The sequence below is a fragment of the Pteropus medius genome, unplaced genomic scaffold (genome assembly GCF_902729225.1).
Source record: "Pteropus medius unplaced genomic scaffold, Ma_sr-lr_union100, whole genome shotgun sequence".
Classification (NCBI taxonomy): Eukaryota; Metazoa; Chordata; class Mammalia; order Chiroptera; family Pteropodidae; genus Pteropus; species Pteropus medius.
This window is the reverse complement of record NW_024344198.1, coordinates 298,478-321,890: the sequence shown is the minus strand read 5'-3', so window position 1 is coordinate 321,890 and position 23,413 is coordinate 298,478. Positions and strand designations below refer to the sequence as shown.

Below are 23,413 nucleotides of genomic sequence, written 5' to 3'. Positions count from 1 at the left end.
GGTAATGCAGCCACCGGGGATCAGAGAAGAGGGGCACAGGATGGGGCACTTAGGATATTCGGAAAACCAGGCGTCTGGTATTAGGGACCAGGAATCTGAGAGTCAGGCGGTGGAGGGAAGTGGTGGGGGGTCGGGGACTGATTCTAGGGGACAGACGGGAATCTGGATGACAGGCAGAGAGCATAGTGGGAGTCGGACATTGGGGATAGTAGTGGACGAGGATTTCGTGTTTTGTGCTTGAGTCACTGGGAATCCGAGAGACCGATGGCGTGAGTTAGGTTCTGGGGCCTGGGGGACGTCCCATGGCAATTTAGGGTTTGCGGTGACAGGTGGAGGAGGGAGAGAGAGTGGGTGCCAGCAAGAGTGGGGCTGGGGATTCACAGGACTAGGGGTCAGATAGGAACCTGGGTTTAGGGAAATAAGCAGAGAGGAAAGAGGAGGGACGCTGGATACTGGCAATTAGTGAGGGGATTATTTAGGGTAGCGGGGGACAGAGTCCTTGAGTTCAGGTGGACAAGTGAGGACTAGCAGGGTCCACTAGAAAGTGGAGGTCATGGCTGAGGATCCTGCGGTTTGGAGTTCAGAGGCTCTTGGGAGCCAGTTGGGAGTGGGGGTATTTGGGAGCTGGGTCAGGGCACCCGGACGTTGGGGCATATATTTGGAGCTGAAGAGTTACTATCCCGGACCAAGAGCTAGGGCACAGCCGCAATTGAAGATGCATGTTTTGGGTGTGCCGTGGATCTAGGAGACCCTGCCTAGAGACTGGGGAGGAGAAAGAGTAGGGAGAAGGTTGGGGATATGGGGCATAGCCCAGGACCGCCCTGGGGAAGGTCACAGAGGCTCTCCTGGCCCCTGTACCTGCTCTGAGCACCCTCCTCGCTCCCTTCTTTGTCCCCTTTCTCTGCTGTGCAATCCAGACATAAACGAGCTGAACCTGCCCAAGACGTGTGACATCAGTTTCTCAGATCCGGATGACCTCCTCAACTTCAAGCTGGTTATTTGTCCTGATGAGGTAAGGATCCCAGGCACAGGCCAGGGACTGGTCCCCTCTCGAGTAGGGAGGCCCGGTTCACTTGCCAGGCCCTACGGGATAGAACCCTAACGCTTTCTCCCCCTACACAGGGCTTTTACAAGAGCGGGAAGTTTGTGTTCAGTTTTAAGGTGAGTCCCTGGTAGGCAGGCAGGGGTGGCTCCCTGGGTTGAGGATGCAACAGCTGAGGCCGCAGCCAGGCATTGCTGGGGCACCTGTCCACTTCCTCTCTCTCTTCCTGGAGCCAGGTGGGCCAGGGTTACCCGCACGACCCCCCCAAGGTGAAGTGTGAAACGATGGTCTATCACCCCAACATTGACCTCGAGGGCAACGTCTGCCTCAACATCCTCAGGTGAGGGTGCTGGCCCTCCACTGCTTTCCCTAGTCCTGGCTGCTAGGCCCCCCTCACAGCCTTGCACTGAACCAATGTCCTTCCCTTCCCTCCCCTTTGTGGTCTGTGTTCCTCGGTCTCTTCATTTCTATGTTTTCTTCCTTATGGCTAGACCTTGACTTTCTCTCTAGCCTGTACCGCCCTGAGCCCTCCCCTTAGCTTTTCACATGCCCTCTGTCCCGTGTCCTGGGCCTGACATGCCCAGCAGGACCAGCGGTATCTGTCTACTCACCAGCCCCTGATCCTGATGTTCTTTGCCCACAGAGAGGACTGGAAGCCAGTCCTTACGATAAACTCCATAATTTATGGCCTGCAGTATCTCTTCTTGGTGAGTAGGGTTGGGTGGGTAGGCTTTGGGGAGGTTGGCCCTCTGCCCCTTTGGCCTGTTGACCCCTACCCATACTGGCCACAGGAGCCCAACCCCGAAGACCCACTGAACAAGGAAGCCGCTGAGGTCCTGCAGAACAACCGGCGGCTGTTTGAGCAGAACGTGCAGCGCTCCATGCGGGGTGGCTACATCGGCTCCACCTACTTCGAGCGCTGCCTGAAATAGGGTTGGCGCGCACACCCCTGCCAGGGCCACCAGCCCCGGCGTCCCCTGCAAATATTTATTGGGGGCCACAGGTGGGGAGCATGGGGCGTCAGGTGGGGGGAATCCCATGCCCTAGCCTTGCCTCCCTGCCCTGCCACCCGCTCCTAGTTATTTTTTTTTAACCACCATGTGATTGAGGTCGGCGCTGTCTCCCCCGACCCGCTCAGCGATGGGAAATGAATTGGCTTCTCTAGCCCCCCGCTGGGTGCCATCCAGCCCCCCACTCTTGAGCTCTCGGGTGGGTGGCCGAGGGGACTGAGTGGCCGGGGCCCCGCCACCCCATCCCTCCACCACTGGAGGTCCCACCAGGCTATTAAAGGGGAATGTTACTGCATGGCCTCCGCCTCTTCCTTCTGTGGGCAGGGAGGGGCAGCTGATGTCCACCAGGGCTCCTGTGACAAGAGGTGGGGGTGGTATGTCAGCCCAGGTGGCATTAGGGCACCCTTCAGCAGGCTGCCCAGTGCTGGGGGAAGTAGGAGATCAAGCCCCAATCCTCAGGCTTGGTGGGAAGATTTCCACTCTGGGATGAGGGAGGAGTGGGATCCCGCCACCCCTGGCTTTCTGGCCGGTGAACCAGCTCAGGAAAGTCAGCGCCATCTCCACCTCTGACCCTTCCTGCCACGGTGGGCCCGTGGAGGAGAACCCTGCCTGGTGCTAGTGGGTGACGTGGTGGGACGCAGGACCTCCGAGGTGGCTGCGGGGGAAGGCGTCGGCAGGTGCATCGACCCTACGGGTACCGGGACTCCGGGCGTGGCACGGCATCCTGGGGCGGGACTCGAACGTGCGCCACGCCCTCGGGCCGACGCAGAGAAACGGAAAGTGGTGCGCATGCGCCTGGACTCAGGCCCGTTTCCGAGCGTTTGCGCACGCGCGTTCTTGCCGCCTCCCAGCATTCCGGGTGCGGGCGGGGCGTGTGACGTCAGTTCGTTTAATCCGGAAACGGCGGCGACGGCAGAGGGGACAGAACTGAGGGGCTGTCGTTGGTGGTCACGCCTGGGATCCGAAGGAGAGGCTTGTAACCCGGAAGCGGAAACGAGTCACCGTCCCAGCTCCGGTGAGTGGCCCCCGCTGGGTCCCGGGTGGGCGCGTGGGCGGCCTAATACAAGGGCCTCTCTGCCGGGACGTTAAGAGCCTCACCCTTGCCTGGGACCCGGGCCTCACCCTTGGGGTGCCCCACGCCGCCTTGCTTAATGCGCAGGACGCCCAACGCCCCATAATCTCCTGGGTGGACAAAGCGCCCCAATGCCCACCATCCCGTCCTCGATATTCAGGAGTCCCCGACTACTCCAGATCCTTGCCTGGGTTACTGGGCGGCCGCAACGCCCATTATCCAGTCTCGGGATACAGGGGTTCCTGACACTTCCAACAGTATTCTCTGCACCCAAGTTCCCTCAGCATTCAGGCCTCCCCGCCCAATCCGAATGCCATCTATACCTGTTAGCTTCACACTCAGGGCTTCCATGGACCCCGCCCTCCCGTTAGGATCTCCACTTTGGCACTCAGGGTTCCAAATGCCCCCAGCGCACCCACACACGACCAGCTCCAGCCTCAGCCCATCAGCGACAACATGGTCTGGAGAAGGCTGACGCCCTGAACCTCTGTGGGGGCTCTGTGATGGAGGGGCTAGGTTGGGTACGCTGTGGGTGACTTTCAGATCTGGCCGCCTAGACTTGGATCCTTGGAGCACCCCGATGTTTCAGGCTGCCCTCGTGGCCGTCTGTCCTCACCTCTCCTTGCTGCCTCCTTTATGTCACCCCGTCGCGGTTTGCACGCTCCCCGCCTTTGTCCCCCTACTCCCATACACGCCGTGACCTGGCTCTACCTCTTGCCACCTTTCTGGGCCCCAGGCTGCCCCACAGATAGGCTTCAGACTTTTCCCGGGCCCACCGGCGGGCTTCTGCCGCCATGGACCTGTTGTTTGGGCGCCGGAAGACGCCGGAGGAGCTGCTGCGGCAGAACCAGCGGGCTCTGAACCGTGCCATGCGAGAGCTGGACCGTGAGCGACAGAAGCTAGAGACCCAGGAGAAGAAGATCATTGCCGACATCAAGAAGATGGCCAAGCAAGGGCAGATGGTGAGTTCGGCTGGCAGGGGCTGGAACACAGGGCTAGGTGCTGTTGCTGGGTTAGGCACTGCTGTGACTGCAGTTAAGTAGGACAAGTGGGATGATACCAACAGATAGGCGCTTTGAAGGAAATGGAGCGAAGAGCGATCAGGAGGTGAGATCAGAGCCTCGAATAATAAAGACAACCTGAGAAGATGCAAAGTGCACGTCAAGCAGATGAAGCGATAAACGTGATGAAATGGGTGGACCAAGAGCAGGTGTGGGCCAATCCACTCGGAATCACCGGCCGCTGTGGGAGCTGATGAGTTGAAGGGTTTACTGCAGGAGACCAGTACACCTGACCTGCAGGCCAGTGAGAGGAGACAGCCTCCTGCACCAGTGGGGAGCAAAGCCTGGATAGGGAAGAGCTTTGGCCTGAGAAATCAGGTCGAGGTGCCATTTCTTGGGATGGGCAAGGCAAGGAAGAGGTTTGGGGAGCAAGTCAAAAGCTGAGCTTTTGGGTTACCTTACAACCATCAGGCCTGTGGCGAGGTGAGGATAGAAATTCAGGACTGAGTTTTACAAGGCAAGGGCGTGGCTGCAGACACGGCCCAGCCTTTCTCCACTTACTGGCCAGAGAATGAGACTTTCAGAGAAGCATGGGGCACAAGGGTGACTACTGGGTTAGGCACAGACATGGGAGCCAGCATGTCCCAGCGCCACTCCCTGCCACTGTTCCCTCCTCAGGACGCTGTGCGCATAATGGCAAAAGACCTGGTGCGCACACGGAGGTACGTGCGCAAGTTTGTGCTGATGCGGGCCAACATCCAGGCTGTGTCCCTCAAGATCCAGACACTCAAGTCCAACAACTCAATGGCGCAAGCCATGAAGGGTGTCACTAAGGCCATGGGCACCATGAACAGACAGGTACGCCTCTCCCTAAACCCCTCCCCCACACCTCAGGGACCAGACTCACCCTTCCCCCTACTTCCAGCTTAAGTTGCCCCAGATCCAGAAGATCATGATGGAGTTTGAGCGGCAGGCAGAGATCATGGACATGAAGGAAGAGATGATGAACGACGCCATCGACGACGCCATGGGCGACGAGGATGATGAGGAAGAGAGGTTCGGGCGTACCAGGTGGGAGGGTGGGGATGGAGTGAACCTTCCTAGGTGCCTGATTCTCAATTCTCATCTTCTTCCCTAGTGATGCTGTCGTGTCCCAGGTCCTGGATGAGCTGGGCTTGAGCCTGACAGATGAGCTGTCCAGTGAGTGTCCCCGTTTGAGCCCTGTCACTCCCTGTCCCAGTGCCCTTTTCCATGGGCTCTAACTCGCCTCTCTCTACAGACCTCCCTTCCACCGGAGGCTCCCTCAGTGTGGCCACCGGTGGGAAGAAAGCAGAGGCCGCAGCCTCGGCCTCAGCCCTGGTTGATGCGGACGCGGACCTGGAGGAACGGCTCAAGAACCTGCGGAGGGACTGACTGCCCCGTCGCCCCAGCAGGCCAAAGGATGTTCACTTCCACTGCCCCCTTCCTCTAATAAAAGTGATTAGACACTAGTTCTTGGGCCTCTGTGACTAGCCTCATGTAGGCTGGGCTGGGGTGAGTCACTCAGGGCTTAGTGAGGGGCTGTCAAAAGACCAAGTGTCAGATCAGTTACAGTGCGGGCTACGGAGAGCAAGGGTAGACACACCGAGGCCACCCACGTTCACGGCTTGGGAGCCAAAGGTCAGCGGCGGGCCCAGCTCCAACACCCCTTCTAGGCCTCAAAAACCTTGGCCTCGACACTTCCACCAAGATGGGGGGCTCCTAATAATACCCTGGAGAGAATCCTGGAATCTCAGGCCTGCCAGAGACAGCGAGCAACTCAGCTTGGCCCAGTGGGAGCCTCAGGCCACCCATCCCCTGTGGAGCATCAGATTTTACCAGTCCAGGAAGAGTGGCCACGATCAAGCATGTAAATCGGCCTCGGCCTCCTCCCTGTGTGCCCTGCCCCGTACCTAAGGCACTGTCCACATCAGAGGGCCCAGGAGGGACGCTTTTCCCTACTCCCTGAACACTGGAGGCTGTGCGCCCCCACCCTCCTTGGCCATCAAGGCTTGGTGAGGTATAGATGCCTGCGGAGACGAGGCCCGGGGCACTGCCCACCAACCACGGCCTGAGGAGCCCGTGAAGTTTTTATTAAATCCACAAGTAAAAACCGTATTGTGAGGGGCTAGGGAAATGGGGCTACCAAGGAATGGGAGCCAGGCCACCAGAGGGGTAGAACTTGGGGAGGGGGTGAAAGGACAGAGAGAGGCTGAGCTGGCTCAAGGGGGCCCAGCTTCAAGGACCATCACCAGGGCCACTGGACAGCTCCTGGGCACTCAGGCCGGCACCAGGCAGGCTCAGTGGCGGGGGCTCCACCAGCACAGCAGAGAACTTGGTGTCGCCGAAGGCCTCATTCATGCGAGTCTCAAAGAAGCGCTGCAGGCCGATGATGGACTGCACATCTGCCTTGTCCTGGGCAGGGAGATGACAAGAGAGTGGGTCCTAGCTATCACCTGGCGCCAAAGCCCCAGCCCCCGGCTCCCAGCCTCTCCCCACAGGCTCACCTCTGTCAGCTTGTTGAACTGCTTGAACATTCGGCCCACATCCTGGGCAAACTCCTGAGGAGAGCTGTACGGGGGAGACAACTTCTCCTGGAGGCGGGCACGGATCAGGGTCAGGTCCAAGGTGCCACCAGGCTGATCCTACAGGGAAGTCCACAGGATGAAGGTGAGGCCAGACAAACCCTGCCCCTGCCCTACTCCCAAGTCCCAGGACTCACCAGGGAGAAACTAGAGTCGGTGGCCAGCTGGTGCAAGGGCCGGCAGGGCTCATGGCAAAACAGGGCCAGCAGGACACGCTCACACTTCTATGAACGGTATGGAAACGGACATCAGAGCCACGGGCGTGGGACAGGGGTGGGACGGGGGTGGACAGCTGCTGGGTAGCCAAGGGAATGGGCCCCTACGCTCACCTGCTGGTTGGCTGGCGAGAGCTTGGCCACCACGCCAGTGCTGTCTCCACCGTCCAGGCTCAGGCTGCCATCTTCCTCCTTCAGGTCAGGCAGCACATGGCAGAGTGAGCAGCTCCACTCCTCCCTAGAAAAAAAGAATGAGGACGGGCACAGACGGGCACAGCCGAGCCCCTCAAGAACGAGGACGAGCACAGGACAGGAACAGCCGAGCCCCTTGTCTGAGCCTAGCCTCATACCCTGGCACATCCTGCAGGGCAGGCAGGTGGCAGTCCAGGTGGAAGCAGAACTCGCACTGGTTGCACATAACCAGGTCGCCTGGCTTCTGGCAGACACGGCAGATGGTGGCACTGTCATCCAGAGCACCTGGGCCACCAGCTGGGGCTGAGGTACCCTCCGGAGCCACCACCTCCAGGCCTGAACTGGTGCTGCCACTGGGTGAGGCCAGACGGGGACCCTCAGCACCAGGGCCCTCTGCCAAGGCCATCAGCACAGGCTTGGTCTCAGGACCCTCGGGAGCAGCAGGTGGGGCGCCAATGGCAGCCTCTGTCTCTTCCTCCTGAAAGGAAGAGAGAGAAACTCAGCAGCGTCAAGAGCCAGGCAGCAGACGTCATTCATTTCGCAGCCATGGTCTTGGCGGAGGAGGGGCCTCACCTTGACGATGGCCATGCCGGGCAGGGGCTGGGCACCAGGGGCCCCAGGGGGCGCAGTCCCAGGCTGTCCAGCAGCAGCGGCTGCAGCCCCACGCTCTATGACAATCAGGTTGTAATCCTCGGTGGTGCTACCTGGGAAGACCTTGAAGACTGGGGGCTGGCTGTCAGCCGTGAGGTCAAGATCCAAGCGCTCAAGGCTCACCCGTGGCACCTTGCGCATAAGGCCGCTCACCTCGCCCTCACCTGAGCGGGACCTGTGGGTACAGCTTGGCATGAACAGCCCTGTCCCTACATCCCCCCGGCTCCACGGAAGGACAACCACACTCACCGTTTCACACCCGACACATGGGGCTCCGCACTTGAATAAGGATCATCTACTCAGGAGACAGAGAAAGACAGTGGGTGGGGGTGGGTGGACCCAGTGCACTAGAGCCTCCCACCCAGCAGCAGACCCACTCACCTGACCCGAAGCCATAGCCCTCCTGTACTTCCATAGGCTGCAGACAAAGCAGGTTGGAGCTCAGTGGTCAGGCGTCCCCCGGGACCGCACACCCACCTCCTCCCTCTAGGGCCCCGCCCCTGCTCACCTGGCTACTGCCAGAGCCCTGCTTGCTCAGGGGCCCTGGAGCCCGTGGAGGGGCCATGGGCGCAGGGCCTGTGGAGTTAGAGCCAGGACGCTCTGCCACAATCTTGCCTGCAGAAACGAGACAAACATAAGGCACGGGACCTGGACGGTGGCATAGTGCAGCAAGGGGAAAGACAAGGACACACCGAAGGCCTCTGCGCTCTTGGTCCAGGCGTTGAGGTCCCACTGGAACTTCATCTCGCCGTGTGGCTCCACAGGGTCCACGATCATCTTGAGGGCGCGGTGCAGCTGGAAGTAGATCTGGGGGTGGGGCAGCGCATGAGTGCACAGGTGGTGCCCAAGACTCCAGGGTGCTGAGGATGCCTGCCCGCACCTGACCACCCGGGTGCCCACCAGCACACACCAGCTTCTTGGAGAGCAGTAGGGCTGTGTTGTTGTCACTCTCCAGGGCCCAGGAGGCAAAGCGCAGAATGTGCTCCTGGTGCTTCTGAATCTTGGTCATGGTCCAGTGCTGCCGCTCCAGGCGCTCCTGCTGCCCCTCAGTTACTTTCTGCAGGTGGTGAGGGGAGAAGCGTTAAAGACAGAGAAGATACTAGGATCTGTCCCCACCCAAGGATGGTCTCAACAGCCAGTACTCCCCAGGACCCCTCCACCAGATGAGGTCATTGGCCAGCAAAGGGGGCCCAAAAACTAATACAGGTACCACGTGGGGTACCTGGGCATCGTTGACAAGCACGCGGCCCCTCTTGTTCAGCTCCTTCATTATCTGCAGAATAGCCATCTTAACATCCACCTGCACACGCTTCTGAACGTCAGACACTTGGCGGATCCTGGGGGAGGGTGGGTCAGGTGAGGTCCAGTCAGGCAGGTGTTCACCTGGGGACTCCCTCATGGGCCTGGCATCCACTTACGAGCTGCGAACCTCCTTGGTGTTCTTCTGCAGTGTGGCATGCTTGTCCCCAAGGCGCTTCACCAGTGAGGCCAGGAGCTTGCGCTGGTTCCTCACTGCGTCCTCCAAGAACTGGTACCTGACGGCAGACAGAGGTGGATCTGGGCGCTGAGCATGGAAATGGGCACCCGCCCCCCACCACCCTTACTCAAGACTCACTGGTGGTCCTTGTGGGCGTTGAGCTGGCAGTCTCGGCAAGTGAGGGTGTCGCAGCTCTCACAGAACAGCACGAGAGGCTCGTGCTTGTGCACGTTGCAGTACACCGTGCGCTCACCATCTCGTGACTTGGCCGGCCCTGTGCAACAGGTACCCCCCCCACCCCAAGGATGCAGCTCATGCTCAGCACCTCCAGCTCGGGGGCCTCACTTCCTGCCTATCCTGCAACCCTGGGCAACCTACTGGAAAAACCAGAGGGCCCTGCAACCATTGCCAGGGAAAAGCCTGGGCCTCGAGACCCAAATCCTTGCTTTCGAAACCCTCTGTCCCGAGCCTAACCAAGCGACTCCCCCTTCCACCTTCTGGCGCTGACGTGTGATGATGGCTTTTAGAGAAGACCTCCAACCTGCTGGTCCCTCTACTGGAAGCTTCTCCAGGTGGATGATCAAGAGCGCTCCTCTGCCTCCAAAACCCCCCCAGGCTTTCTCTTCCACTCACAGCGGATTCTGTCCAGCGGGAAAGGAGTTTCTGGCTACTGTGACATCCCAGCACGGAGAATATTTGCTTTCTAGCACAGACAGAAAGCAAATCAGAGCCTACAGACATCATTGAGGCAGCTTCCTCAGGAACCAGGCCTGGTGACCTCCCCTCTTTTCTCATACAAAACCAAGGACCTCTTACATATAACCCACAGGCCCACAGAGTGCCTGGCACAATCTTTTCAGGCTTGGACACATGAGATGTCTAACCAGCACCCTCAGAAAAATGACAAAACCTCTTTATGGGGGGAAAGGCTTGCTGGTGCTCAATTATACCCCTCAAAAAGCAATCTATCACACTGTCATGCCCCCTACCCACCCCATAGCCTGTCACCGTTAAATCTGCTTGAAAGTCTGGTCCTCTTTTCTCTGCAAACATTCTGGCTCCCAACCCGGCCCGATACATGACTGAGACAAAGACCAGGCCACAGCTCCTCGGAAACGTTTGCCGCCTCCCAGACCCTGACCTTTGCCTAAAACCCAGGATCCCCTATAAATCCCTGCCCTTCCATCTTGGCTCCTGAAGCCCCGACCCACAGCAACCATCTCCATCCTCATCTCCCCACCGATATTGTCTTCTGAGCTGAAACGGCCACAACGTAACTACCCAAAGGCCACTTGTGCGGAGTCGCAGACCATGACACAGTCTAGACCCAAACTATGAAGCCCCTCTCCATACCACTAGCAGAACCTCCAATAAAACGCCTAAAAGTACCTAACGGAGGCTTAAGACTTCCACACTCAAAACACTCATAGGACTCACTGTCAGTAAACAATCTAAGGGCCCACAACTTTTTCCTATGGAGCCTTACGCCAGGTGCCAGTGAACCCCAGGTCAAGGAGGTCACTCAATCCTTCCCCAAATGCCCTGCATTTTCCTATCTGCGCATGCCACCTCATCCACTGCCAGGGTTCGTCCTCCACCTTAGGGGCTTCCCTGATGAGTTTCCTCCAATCTTCTGCACGCCCCGAGGCACAAAGGTTCCCCTATCCACTTGCCCTGCCCTCTGCCTGTGGCCTTTCCCCTCCACCCTGGACCAGCAAACTGCATACCGGAGCCATAGCCTCCAGATGATTTAAACTCTCACATCAGGCCTCTCGAGTAGTATCCCTTAACTGCAGAAGCTCCTGGAACCCACACACCATCTGCTACCCCCATCGTAAGCAGCTGAGGACAAACGCAAAAGGGCACCCTGGGCCACCCATTTCCGCCTCGCATACCAGTGGAGCGCACAGTGTGGTCCTTGGTGTACTTGACCCGCTGGTGTGCCTCCACGCATGTCTCACACAGGGGCTCAGAGCACTCCACACAGTAGCTGGTGGCTGGAGCGTTGTCCTCACAGCTAGTGCAGCACTGTTGGGCAAGGGAAGAGTCAGGAAACAGAACGAGCAGAAAAGCCCACATATGTGACCCAAGAAACAATATAAACTCATGCCTTTGCCTATGCAGCCTGCCCAGAGGCTCCTAGTGCAGGAAGAGTAAAGCCTGGAGTTGAAAACCACGCCCCTAGGCTGGTGACCCCTTCCCGTGGCCCCAAGGCCTCCTGGGGATTCCTAGAGAAGGACATACCTGATTCGCATCCTGGGAGTCAGTGGCAGCCTTGCTGCCACTATCACGCATGAAATAATTCTCCACAATATCTTTGGAGAAACACTGCTGCTTGCACACAGGACAGTCCACGACTAAGAACAGAAAGGAATGAAACCCCAGCATGTTCAAATCCAGACGAGAACCCCAACATTGGATCCCAGTCTCCATCCCACGCTAGACCTGACCCTCCCCACTCCTGCACCCTTGAGGCAGACGCCCCATCTCAGCGCCCGGCCAAGACCCCACTGCCCACACCCAATTCGGCCAAGCATCTCCGGGCCTATCTTCTCTCCCGGGCGATTCCCCAGACAACGCCACGAACACCCAACCTGAGCGCCAAATCGGGATCGAAAGCTGCGGGAGAAGAGGGGCCCGACAACACTCACCGGCTCCATCACCCGCGGCACCGCCGTCCCCCGAGCTGTTGGCGGCGGAGGGCGCCGGGGACCCGAGACAGGCGCTGCAGGCCGAGTGCAGGCAGGGTAGCAGGCGCGGCTCCCTCTCGGGCCGCAGACGCTCCCGGCAGACGCCGCAGTGCTCCAGCAGCTCCAGGGCCTCGCCGCCGCCGCCGCCCCCCGCAGGCGAGGATGCCGAGGCCGAGGCCGAGGCCGAAGCTGTAGCCGTGGCCGCGGCCGCGGCCGCGGCGGGGGCGCGCTTTTCGCCGCCCGCTGAACCCTCGCCCGGGCCCGGGCTACTCGAGGCGGCTGTCGCCGCCGCCGCGGAGGCCGAGGCCGCTGCCGCCGAGGCCGCCATTCACACGCCGCCGGGGGCGCCCAGGGGGGAGGAGGGGCGCGGGGCCCGCCGCGCAGGCGCAGACGCGCTCGCCGCCAACGGCTGGGTCGCCGCGGCCGCCGCGAGGCCGAGCGCAGCCACGCGCCGCCTGGGCCGCCGCCCGCTGCGCGCGGGGCGCTGCCGAGGCCCGGCCGCCCGCTGCCTACCCACTCCCCGCCGCCGCCGCCCGCGCTTCCCCGTCAGCGGCAACCGAGACCCGCGACACGCGCCACGCGAACAACCGCTCGCCCGCGCGCCCGCTCGCAGAAAGAGCCGCTGCTGGGGGGCGGGACAGAAATAACTGGCGCCGTCGCCGCCGCGCACGCGCGCAGCGAGCCTTGCGCCAGGGGCGGGGCCTGGGCCAGTCACCGCCCCCGAGGAAGCGAGGACGCGAGCGCCCGAGCCGGATCCCTCGGCCTCCGCCTACGCCGCCTCGGCGCTGCCCGTGCGGCAGGGGCGGGGCATAGGCGACGTCACCGCCGCAACCCAGCCCGCGGGCGGGGCGTGCGCCCCGCGGGGAGAGCGGAGCCCGCACCCTGCGGCCCCGGCCTCGGGCGGCCCGCAACGCGAGCGTCCTGGCGGTGCCGGCCTCCACCTCGACCCCCGCCCCTTTGGCGGCCGGCAGACGGCTCCAGTTGCTACGTCAACACGCGTTCGCGAGACGGGGCGGGCCGAGACCTGGCGGGGGCGCCGGGCGGGGGACGTGGGGGAAGGCACCGCATCCCAGAGGGAAGTTCCAGTCTGAGCCGGCAGGCAGACTTTTCGGCTTTCACCTTTTGTTTAACGTGACAAACACTGCAACCTACTCAAGTCAAATAGGTCCCTACGAGCTACAGAGAAGCGAGTCTGAGATCGCGCCTGCTCCCCCAAGCGCCCCTTCCCGCCTTTAGCCAGCAGCTGTGCTGACTTGCATGCTTTGCCAGGTGGGCGCACCGCCCCTCGACGGTGGCGGAATTCTGAGAGAAGCAGGGTTGGGGGGGGTCAGCTCTCGAGAGGATACAGAGCCTTACGTACACCCCCCAAGCCCCTGCTCCAAGTCTCCCCGGTTCGCACACGCCCCCATCCAGCTCCTCAGGCGCCCACACGTGGCGGCGGAGGCCGGTGAGGCCCAGGAGGGCCGGGCGTGGCCTTTGTTTCAGCCCGGGCTGGGGGCGGCGGGGCTTTGTCTCCGCGCCTGCCTTTGTTCCAGCGCTGGCGCGGCCCCCGAATCCCAGCGCCGCCCCGCCCCCTCGGCTGCGTCCGGCGAGCCACGCCCCCTCTGAGCCACCGCCTCCCGTCCCCAGGCCCTAGCCGCGGACCCTTCCTTCCTCTGCAAATTGGGAAGGAAAGTGGAAAGTTGGTAGCTCCCCGCGCACAGGGTGAGCTGTGGCGTCATTACTACTACTTTAGTAGTAGTTGCTGGATCCTGTCGACGACCCTATCCTGTACTGGGCCCCAAGTTCACGGGAGAGAGGCGCGACCCTGGGGCAGACGGGAGTGTCAGGGACCAGAGTCAATAAGTAGGCAATGGTAGAGTGCAGGAGTCGACTCTCCTAGGGGCTGCCCCCAGACACCCGCAGGAAGGACAGTTCAAGCAGAAATAAGTGCAAAGGCCCTGGGGCTGCCGGCCACACAGCGAGCAGTGAAGTGAGGAGCGGTGGGCAGTGCCCAAGGCTTGCCCTCGGTAACAGGCCCTTCACTAGGCTCTCGCAACTGGTCCTGTGGTTGCGAAGGCCTGCCGAGGCCCATGCGCTTCTCTCTCAACGGTACCCACTTCCATCTCCTGGGTCCAGGACCTTCTTTCCCAGGAAATGGCAGCCACGGAAGCAGGGTGCCAGCAGCAGACCTTAGAGAGTCTCCATACCACCCGGTGCTGGGCCATCGTCAGCCCCCTTGTCCAAATGGGGAAACCAAGGCTTCTGGAAGTGACCAGACAGCATTGGGAGAGGGGGAATCGACTGGAAACCAGGCTCAGGCAGACTCAGGGGAGCACAAAGGGCATCCCAAGACTTGCTGAGCTAGAGTGGGCATACAGGAGGGCAAGGCCAGGCCAGAACCCTGGCTCGGAGGTCCTCTCTGCACAGCCAGCCTATGCAGAGGTCCAGAGGTACATGGCAGGACACAGGTACATCTCGGTTTTGTGCCCCCGGTAGGCTAGACAGCAGTCATTGTCACCTTGCGCTCTTACCCCATATGCTCCTTGGCTACCATTTACAGCATCTCCCCCTTCCCAGTCCTGGACCACTAGAAACTGTCCATACCCTAGCTTTGCAGACAGGACTAGAGGGATGAAACAATGGACAGGAATCACTCAGATGGTGACACGAGCATCCAAGGTCTGCCCACTGCTCCTTTGGGCACTTGCCTGCAGGCGGCCATCTTCACTCCCCCACACTGCGCGCCTGCGCCTGGCTCTCCTTCCAACCTTCAGTTGTCACCCCCAAAGCCACTGTGTAGGGAGGTCTTGTGGCTGCATCATTCCAATCTCTTCCTCTGCACAGATTTTATTCGGGAACTAGACAGTCGTGATAGTGGCACGATGTCATGAATTGCTTAAGGCCACTGAATTGCACACTTTAAAATAGTTGAAATGGAAAATAAAAAAGTTAAAATGGAAATTTCCTGTCGTGCATTTTACCACACACATAAAATCAGATTTGCTTGAGAGCCCTGAGGTCTATCCCTGCTGACCTCTGACCTCGCCCCTCAGCCACATAGGTCAACCTGTCGTTCTCACCTCAGGGCCTTTATATTTGATGTTCTCTCTGCCCAGAATGTTTTCCTCGCCTCTCTGTCTGCCTGGTCCCTCTCTTCCTTCACGGAGAAACACAAAGAGCTTTAAATTGTGCTGACTGCTGCATCTGCCATGCCTGGCCCAGCCTTACCATCCCCTCCGCCCCCAAGTAGGGTAAATGTGTGAAAGGGCAAACAGCAAACAAGTGCTAGAGAGTTGACTGTCCTGAGCCTGCCAGGTTTTCAAGCTACTACTTTTAAAGCTTTTTTTAAAATGCGGTTAAAGTTCGCATGACATCAAATTCGTCATATTTTAAAGTGGCATTTTATACATTCACTGGCATTTTATACATTCAGTATGTGGTGCAACCACCACCTCCATCTAGATCCAGAAAATATTCTTCGCCTGGAAAGGAAACCTTGTATCAATCAACACGCCATGTTCTCTCTCCCACCATCCCCTGGCAACCACCAGTCAGCTTGTTTTTATGACCTTTTTAACCTTTTGCGGAAGGCTAATAATATGTAGAGAAAGCACGCACGTTGTACAGACAAGCACCCTGCACGATCAGCTCTGATAGCAAAAAACTGGAACGTCTCTGGCTCCCGGGAGCCCTCCACTCCCCTCCCAGCCACTGAAATCCTGACTTCTCCTACCACAGACAAGCTTTGCTGACCTGTACATGGAACCGCTCGGGGGGTGCGTGTCAGTGTCTGGCTTCTTTCCCTGAGTGCACATCCTGGTGACTGTGTGTGGTCCTTGTCATGTGGGCCCCATCGTACAAATACCCTAGTTTGTTTAAACATTCTTCTCTTGACTGCCCTCGGGTCTCTGTCCTGCGTGTGCTGCTGTGCACACAACACGTGGCTTTTAGCCGGGTGGTTCTTCAATTGTCCTGAGGAATGGCAGGATCCGATTCCTCTTTTAGGGGTTCTAGGTGGGGAATTGGGGGTTGGGAGATGGAAAGAAGAGAAGCTTTCATGCAGACAAGACAGTGAATGCCCTAGACTCTCTAAATCACCCTTCGAGATCACTACCATTCCTCCATCGGTTTCCCGCGGCGACTGTAACATCTCACCGCAAACTTGATGGCTAAAAACAAAGTTGAAATTCATAGGCCTGGAGGCCAGAATTCCGAAATCGAAGTGTAGGCAGGCCACACTGTCTCCAAAGGCTCTAGGGAAGAATCTTTGCTTCTTTCAGCTTCTGGTGGTTCCAGGGGTTTCTGGACTGCGGCTGCATCACGTCACTCTTCAAGACTAACACTTTGATGATAGTGCCTTTTCCTCCACGTGCCGTGGCTGTGGACTGAATCGAGCTCGCGCCAAAATACACATGGAGAAACTCTGCCGATGTGGTAGTATTTGGAGATTGGGGCCTTTGGGATGTGATTCACGTTAGGTGGGGTCATGAGGGTGAGGCACTCATGATGAGATTAGTGTCCTACCAAGAAAAGACACCGGAGAGCAGCCGCTATGGTCACAGTCAGAGCTCATGGGATCACACAGCAATAGGGCCGCTTCCTAGAAGCCGACAGTAGAGGACACGGCATGAACTCTACCACGTGGAAAGCTTATCTCGGCCTTTCTGGCCAACAGAGCTCTGAGAAGTAAACTTCAGTTGTTCAAGCCCCCCAGGCTACGGTATTTAGTTATGGCAACCCAAGTGGACTGACAGCTGTCCAATTTTCCTCTGCCTAGCTCTCACGAAGATGCATGTGAAATTACATCTACAGCCCAGCTCACCCAAATAACTCAGGATCATTTCCCCATTTCAAGGTCTTTAATCACAATTGCTAGGATTGTTTTTTCTTATAAGATTGTGCTTGTAGGTCCCTAGAATCAGAACATATACATCCCTGGGGGCCATTTTTCTGCCTACGGCCGTCTGCATTTCACAGATGGAAAAACTGATTCCCCAGAAAGTAGGAGTTGTCCAGAGCCCCACAGCCTATATGAGTCCAATCCAGCTCTGGACTCTGGGTGCCCTCACCTTCTATAGGCTGCCTTCCCAAGGATTCTGTGGCCCCTAGGAAGGACAGGAAGTGTCCGCAGCCCAGAGTTTCATCCTTTACTTGCAGAGAGGAAGCAGAGGCAATGACTGACTCCAGGACCACGCAGAGAAAGTTCTAGGTGAGCCCGGGACACCTCATGCCGCAAAGTATGAACTGCCCAAAGAATGACAGGAACATGTTAAAAGGACACAGAAGCCAAACATGATTGTCAATGTAAGAACCCTCCAAACCTGAACAGAAGTTTTAAAAAGAGTTTATTTGAGCCAAACTGATGACCTATGCCAAGAGCAAGATCTCAAATGCTCTGGAGAATAATAATTTCCATCGTCTTTTAAGTATTTAAAATTAAAGAGGGGACATGTAAGGGACATTGGAGAAAACAAGATGGGGTTAGATGACAGGACACATAACAAGAATGTGTGCTCCCTTGAGGGTTAATACCCCTTTGAGGGTGTTACTTCTGGCATTTCAAAGGTGTATTAACCCAAATTCCCAACAACAATGGACAGGACTGGCTTGAAACTTTTCGCTCAAGAAGTTACAGGCCAGCTAGGAACTTATGATTAGATCACCTGTGAGATTACTTTCCCTAGAACCCCTTGTTTTTTCCTCTGCATGATGATATAACTCAAGCAGCAGAAACAAAAGACGACTGTCATTGACCGACACACAACACACAATGAATCCACCCTACCCTGGAGTCCTTCGGGGTTCTCAAAAAGGAGAGAGCCAGAAAAACGAGCCTGTCTGTATGTCACCACACGATGCCACTTTCAAGCCAGACGCTTTGCTCGCTCTGAGAATTCTGCACTGATCCTGCCTTCCCAAGGGGAGCTGTATTTCAGAGAAACACATGGCGCCAGTTCTTGCTCAGATAATTACATGCTAGAATTCAGAAAACGTCATTTCCCAACCCATAATGAGAATCCTGAGCAGGCCAGAATTATGTTATATACACGATCAGGTGAATGGAGGGTGTGGTGTCAATGTGGCTATCGGGTGGCACTCATGAGTGGGCAGTGGACAGCCAGGCTGTAATCGCCCCCATGTTAAGATGCAATGGGTCGTTAATCAATGTCACCATAATAAAAATAAACTGTAAAAAAAAAAAAAAGATGCAATGGGATCCACGCAATACACCCTGTGAGGTGCTCTGGCCACAGATCTGACTTCCCATCTGTAGGTGCTAAATGGGGATGTTGGGAGATGGCGGAGTGTGCCCATCCAGAAGAAGGCACATCCTGCCAGCAGCCAGGGCCCACTGTTCTCCACCAGTCCTCACAGAGGGGCCATCGATCTCTAGGCAGACACCAGACTGCTGGATGCTGGGGCTGCGGCAGAAATGGACGCAGACTGCACAAAGGTCGTTTTAAGGTGGAGCGCGGTGTTCTAAAATGGGATCGTAATGGTCGCACAGCCATGACTGCTAACCCACTACGAATCTTTTAAGGATAGCTGCAATGCGTGTATTTTAGGGCATATAAACTAACTATGCAAAAAGGAGGGGAGGTCCGAAGGAGATATACAAATGGCCAGGACAATAAGCACATGAAAAGACATTCCACATTGTTAGTCATCAGAGAAATACAAATCAAATCTTTTCACATCCAGTTCAGATGGCTTTAAAAAAAAATGGGTAATAACAAGAGTTGACAGGGCTTTGGAGCAATTGGGACCCTTCTACCCTGCTGTTGAGAATTTTTAAAATGATACACTCACCCTGGGGAAAATTTCGGTACCTCCTCAAACAGTTAAACAAGGATTTGCCATAAGATCCGGTAATTAGCTCCTAGGTCCATACCCAAAGGAATTGAAAAATAGGGGTTCCGACAAACCCTCGTACGAGGATGTTCACAGCGGCACCATTCACAACGCTCAACGGTGCAAACCACCCAAATGTTCATCAATCAATGAATGAATAAAAAAGTGTGGTGTGTCTATAAGACAGAGAGCCATACTCAGCCATAAACGGGAAGGGGGTGCCGATGTGTGCTACAGCATGCACGAACCCTGAAAACATGATGCCGAATGAAACCTGGCTCAAAAGACCACAGGCTGTATGTTTAATTTTTATGAAATATTCAGAATATGCAAATTCATAGAGATAGGGAGTGGATTGGCAGTTGCCAGGAGCTCAGGGAGGCGGGTATGGGGAGCGACGGCCGAGGAATCTGGGCTTTGATTTTGGAGCGAGTAAGATGTTTAGAAACTAGATGGTGGTTACACAACATTGCGAGGGGACCCGAATCCACTGAATTGTTCACTTTAAAACGGTTAATTTTGTGTTATGCGAATTTCACCTTAATTAAAAAAGGGGAGAGTGGGGCTTCTGGATCAACAGGGAGTAGCCATGAATAAATGGGTCCTGGGCAGAGACGAAGCAGCCATCATGGCGAGTCTGTGGACAGTTGGTGACCTGGAGACATGGACCAGGCTTTCTACGGAGCGAGGACACCCCCAAAGACAGGCAACTAGGAAACCATTCTTGTTTTTAGAAGATGAATCCAGAGGTTAAAAGAGTTAATTGGCATCTTAAACACAGAGAGAGCGGGGTGGAAGACAGCCTTAATACACAGCATTATGACCTGGGTAACACAGGAGTCAGAGGCACGGTGACCAAGACCTCGTATTGCGTGATTCCACTAATATGAAATGTCCACGCGCAAATGTATAGCGACCATGGATTCGCGGTTGTCTGGGACAGGCGTCGGGACAGGGCCTCCCAGTGAATGAGTGGGAGGACTCACTGGGGAGGATTCAAACGTGGTCAAACAGGAGGGTGCCGAGGGTCACTCCACACATAAGTTTCCTGGAAACGGTCAGGTCGCACGTACACTTGAAAAGAGAGAATTATTGGAGAGAGCTGGTGTCCAGCGGCGGGAAAGGCAAATGCTGGGCCTTTGGGGCGGAGAAAGTGAGTGAAGGCGGCAAACTCGCATCTACTCCGGGCCTGGCTGGCAGGAATTCCCAGCCTCAGGGCCGAGAAGCAGCCAGGCAGGGGAAGGGAAGCTCGAGGAACAGGCATTCGAACAACTTTTGACTCTGGCTTGAGTGGGTGCGTTAAACCCAGGAAGGAACTAGAGAGCTTAAGGGACAGAACTGGCCCCATGTGCCACCTCCAGGGGCTTTCCCCTTTACCTACAAGCTTTACTTAAAAAATAATTTTAACTTACATTTTATTTTTAGTATACTAAAAACAGAACAAAAAAAATTTTTTTTAAGAATAAAACCTGGCTCATTTGGGAAAGTCAGTGCTCCAATCTGCGCTATATTGGTCTACATGTATCCTGTAGTTATTTCTGACTTTTCAAAATGAATCCAATGGCCCATGCGTAGGGACACCGGAGAAGTGATAAAGGTAGTTAGTTGTGTTATTATTATTTCAGTTTAATCACTTAGCTTCCTCAGGCCTCTGTCTAGGAGGCTAATAAAACGTTTTTTACACATGAAAGCAAACTCGACTTTCTCTATGTGGTGTAAATGTTCCTCGCCCTACCCCCGACCCCACCCCATCATTGACAGTCCTTAAGCCTGTCTGCATGTTTCTTTTTAGGTAAATCCTTTCTTGGTCCCACCCTTTGCTCTTAGCCTTTGTAGGCTCCACTGGCCGGGTCCGTGGCCTTTCTGATGTCTGAATGGGATCCTGCTGCCACCCCTCTCCCACCCAAAGGGCTCTTCATTTCCCCTCTATCCAGGCAGGAGGGCTAACCACTGCACTGCCGGTACCAGCCTTGCCGGGGACCTCTTGTCTGACCCCTCTGGGCCAAGGAGAAGCCCCTGCAATTGAGGTGTGTGCCTAGGTCTCGGAACCTGATGCCACTCCTGGCACAGCTGAAACCCAGTAGGACAGAGCTGGGCTTGTAGACACCGGGGCCTGAGCTCCGGGCTTTACCCGTGGGCAGGGGCTGCCATGGAGGGGGGCCCCGCCCGAGAAGCCGGCCTAGCAGCAGTGGAGGGTGGTGGGAGGTTGAGGACCTATTGAGCTGGGATCAGGGCTGAGCCTTCTGACTTCCTAACCTAAGCCATGGCAGTGGGAGTGGGGGTCCCGCCTCTGCCAGCTGAGGAGGCCCAGCCACTTAGGAGCTCAATTTCTTCTGCTCCCTGTGATCCTTGTGACCTTGGGGGTTCTTCCCTTGATGGTCAGTTAGTGTCGCCTGTCCCTTCTCGTCCCCCACTGCCTCCGAGACTCTCAGACCGGCCTAGAGTTTTCATTATTTGTCACATAGGCCCTTCCCTGGCTTATTAAACTTGTGCCCTCAGCCCTCCTATTTATTCCCCAAATGCCTCCACAACAACCACAGTGACAAAGGTCTTTAGAGAGAAAAGCCAAACAGATGTCTTCTCAAGGCTTGTGACACTGGAGGTCGCAGCTCCCACCCCTTGCTGCCCGAGAGGGAGCAGGGTTTGGGTTTCTCCTTCTACGTCACACAGTCTCTGTCTTCAGAATCCTCACTCTTGCTTTTCCACCTGCCCTGATCTTCCAGCCACGTGCCTGGATCTCGGTTACCCTCTCACCCTCAAGTCCCTCTGCTTGTAGGTTGGGACCAAGGTGCTTGATAAATGCTTGTAAGGCAGACATGACGCATTTGGGAGGAGAGGCAATGGGACCGTGTTCATCAGATGGGGAAACAGTGGCATTTAGCAGACACTCCCTATGTGGAGTCCCTGAGTTTCTGGAAACTGTATTTGTTTTTTCTATTGCTCCTTGACAAATTACCACAACCTCAGTAGCTGAAAACACCACCCACTTACTAGCTTGCCATTCTGTAGGTCAGAAACCCAGGCAGCAGCCTCGGTTCCAGGTCCCACAAAGGCTACAGTCACGTTCTGGGCGGGGCCAGGCTCTCGTCAGGAAGACCGGATAGAAAAATCAGCTTCCCAGCCCATTCAGATTGTTGGCAGAATCCAGTTCCGTGCAGTTAGAAGACTGAGGTCACTGTTTTCTTGCTGGCTGTCATCAGGAAGGGCTCTTTTCATACTCTAGCACCCACCGCCACCCCGATATTCCTTGTCACATGGCCCCTACCACTTTCAAAGCCTCCGGAGTCCTTCCACTTCAAGCCTCTCTGCTTTCCTCTTTTGACATTAAGGGCCCTTAGGATTACCTTGGGCATACTAAATAATCCGGGATCGCCTCTAGTTTTTCAAGTCAGGTGATTAGAAACCTTAATTACATCTGCGATGTTCTGGGATCTTGGAGGGGAACATTTTTAGATTTTTTGCCCCCCTACACGAGATGACTTACGATGGCCCCAGAAGCTCACGGAATCAGGTCCAGAGTAGGGTGAGGCAGCTCCATTCCTGGTTAGGTTGTAGCTGTGGCAGCTGCCTGTCAAGGTAAAGGACACAGAAGAAACCCCATTCTCACAGGCCCTGCGACAGAAGATTGAGAGGAGTTGAGGTCAAGGAGGTTCCCTGGGAGAGTTTGGTGGCTGCTGAGCTGTGTGAGAGGGTGTGACAGACAGGAAACTGCAAGGGTCAGCCTTGAGGTGGGCATAGCAAGGGGCCTGCGAGGCCAGAGAGGAATGATCGGCAACAGGAATTGGGGAGAGAGATGAGCAGGGGTCGCTGAGGGTGGATGGAGCAGATCCAGTGGAATAGGCAGGCCGTTGTGAAGGGCCCGCATTCTGAATGTGAACAATGAGGCTATGACGCTTGGATATTAAGGGGGTTCCTCAGGTTATGGGCCACAAGACCAGCTGCCCAGAGGTGATTTGCCGCCTGGTGTATCCCCTCCTCTCCATGACCTTCAACACATCTACAACACAGCTGCCCAGCAGCTGCCAGAGGTGGCAGGCACTCTAATTCTGTCCCCACAATGAAGGCGGAGAAGCCAGCTCCCCCCGCCCCCCGGCCACTGGACTCCACATCTGCTGCATAAGGCGTGGGTCCATTGAGTTCCCAGAAGATCTGATCGTAGGGTCCAGGCCCTCCTGCCTTCAGCCCCCATGAGTAGGGCATAGGGCCAAGTCGGCCCACTGCTCCAGCCTCACCATCTAATGGCCCCGGTTCATGCATGTCCTGGCAGACCTGGGCAGTTCGGGTGCCTGGACAGCTCTTCCGACAGATGCTGTCCCTTGTGACTTCTGGTCTTTGGAACCTGGTTGCTCACCACCCTCCTGGCAGAGGTACCACCCATCACTCCCCTAAACCCTTTTCTTTCTGAAGGCGATGAGTTCGATATCCCTTCGTTTATTTGTCATTACTGGCCTAGGGTAGGCGGGCCTGGCTGGGGGGTGGGGGTAGAGGGCATCGGGTCAGGCGGTCTCTGACGCGGCAAGGAAGGTGGGCGCCAAGGCCAGGGTGTCGTCTGCGCCCCCACCCCAGTCGCGAGCCCTACTCCTGTTTCCACCCGTGTTAGGGGGAGAAGGCCGCCTCCCGGGGTCG

The 23,413-nt window shown here is 56.7% G+C and overlaps 3 protein-coding genes and 1 long non-coding RNA gene across 6 annotated transcripts in view; 2 read left to right on the top strand and 2 right to left on the bottom strand.

The window, feature by feature from the left end:
* The window catches only part of UBE2M (ubiquitin conjugating enzyme E2 M), a 4,026-nt gene extending 1,679 nt beyond the window's left edge, over positions 1-2,347 (top strand). Inside the window, exons 2-6 of the mRNA XM_039868785.1 lie at positions 918-1,012; positions 1,123-1,161; positions 1,279-1,382; positions 1,686-1,749; positions 1,834-2,347. Coding sequence (XP_039724719.1) covers positions 918-1,012; positions 1,123-1,161; positions 1,279-1,382; positions 1,686-1,749; positions 1,834-1,974 — 443 coding nt within the window. The 3' untranslated portion in view covers positions 1,975-2,347. The remainder of the gene's footprint in view (positions 1-917; positions 1,013-1,122; positions 1,162-1,278; positions 1,383-1,685; positions 1,750-1,833) is intronic.
* Positions 2,348-2,911: 564 nt separating this feature from the next.
* On the top strand, positions 2,912-5,615 carry CHMP2A (charged multivesicular body protein 2A). Its single transcript, XM_039868786.1, has 6 exons — positions 2,912-3,067; positions 3,861-4,086; positions 4,804-4,983; positions 5,051-5,181; positions 5,264-5,325; positions 5,405-5,615. The coding sequence occupies exons 2-6, from the start codon at positions 3,919-3,921 to the stop codon at positions 5,536-5,538; spliced, it is 675 nt and encodes a 224-aa protein (XP_039724720.1). The 5' UTR covers positions 2,912-3,067; positions 3,861-3,918; the 3' UTR covers positions 5,539-5,615.
* A 600-nt stretch (positions 5,616-6,215) lies between these two features.
* TRIM28 (tripartite motif containing 28) lies at positions 6,216-12,296 on the bottom strand. The gene is made up of 17 exons (XM_039868723.1): positions 11,915-12,296; positions 11,508-11,620; positions 11,159-11,291; positions 9,402-9,537; positions 9,205-9,321; positions 9,009-9,123; positions 8,697-8,843; positions 8,479-8,593; positions 8,295-8,401; positions 8,168-8,204; positions 8,036-8,081; positions 7,709-7,961; positions 7,294-7,613; positions 7,058-7,181; positions 6,866-6,952; positions 6,651-6,788; positions 6,216-6,558 (listed from the first exon to the last, which is right to left on the bottom strand). The coding sequence occupies exons 1-17, from the start codon at positions 12,279-12,281 to the stop codon at positions 6,382-6,384; spliced, it is 2,532 nt and encodes an 843-aa protein (XP_039724657.1). The 5' UTR covers positions 12,282-12,296; the 3' UTR covers positions 6,216-6,381.
* Positions 12,297-15,313: 3,017 nt separating this feature from the next.
* Positions 15,314-23,251, bottom strand: LOC120607151 (uncharacterized). Of its 3 annotated transcripts, XR_005654070.1 has the most exons (6): positions 23,020-23,251; positions 22,272-22,399; positions 19,612-19,861; positions 17,721-17,860; positions 17,005-17,179; positions 15,314-16,455 (listed from the first exon to the last, which is right to left on the bottom strand). It is a non-coding gene; the product is annotated as an uncharacterized LOC120607151 (long non-coding RNA). The 3 variants fall into 3 exon arrangements; XR_005654068.1 differs by having other exon boundaries at positions 22,272-23,251; XR_005654069.1 differs by lacking the exon at positions 17,721-17,860 and having other exon boundaries at positions 22,272-23,251.
* Between the last annotated feature and the right edge of the window lie 162 nt (positions 23,252-23,413).

Bases quoted from the DNA above. Each gene is read 5' to 3' on its own strand.
- TRIM28 (XM_039868723.1), bottom strand. From the start codon at position 12,281: ATGGCGGCCTCGGCGGCAGCGGCCTCGGCCTCCGCGGCGGCGGCGACA. The intron at 9,124-9,204 runs GTAAGTGGATGC...ACCCTCCCCCAG, and splicing joins ACCAAGGAGGTTCGCAGCTC to GATCCGCCAAGTGTCTGACG. The intron at 7,614-7,708 runs GTGAGGCCCCTC...TCTTCCTTTCAG, and splicing joins CCGGCATGGCCATCGTCAAG to GAGGAAGAGACAGAGGCTGC.
- CHMP2A (XM_039868786.1), top strand. From the start codon at position 3,919: ATGGACCTGTTGTTTGGGCGCCGGAAGACGCCGGAGGAGCTGCTGCGG. The intron at 4,984-5,050 runs GTACGCCTCTCC...CCCTACTTCCAG, and splicing joins TGGGCACCATGAACAGACAG to CTTAAGTTGCCCCAGATCCA. The intron at 5,326-5,404 runs GTGAGTGTCCCC...CTCTCTCTACAG, and splicing joins CCTGACAGATGAGCTGTCCA to ACCTCCCTTCCACCGGAGGC.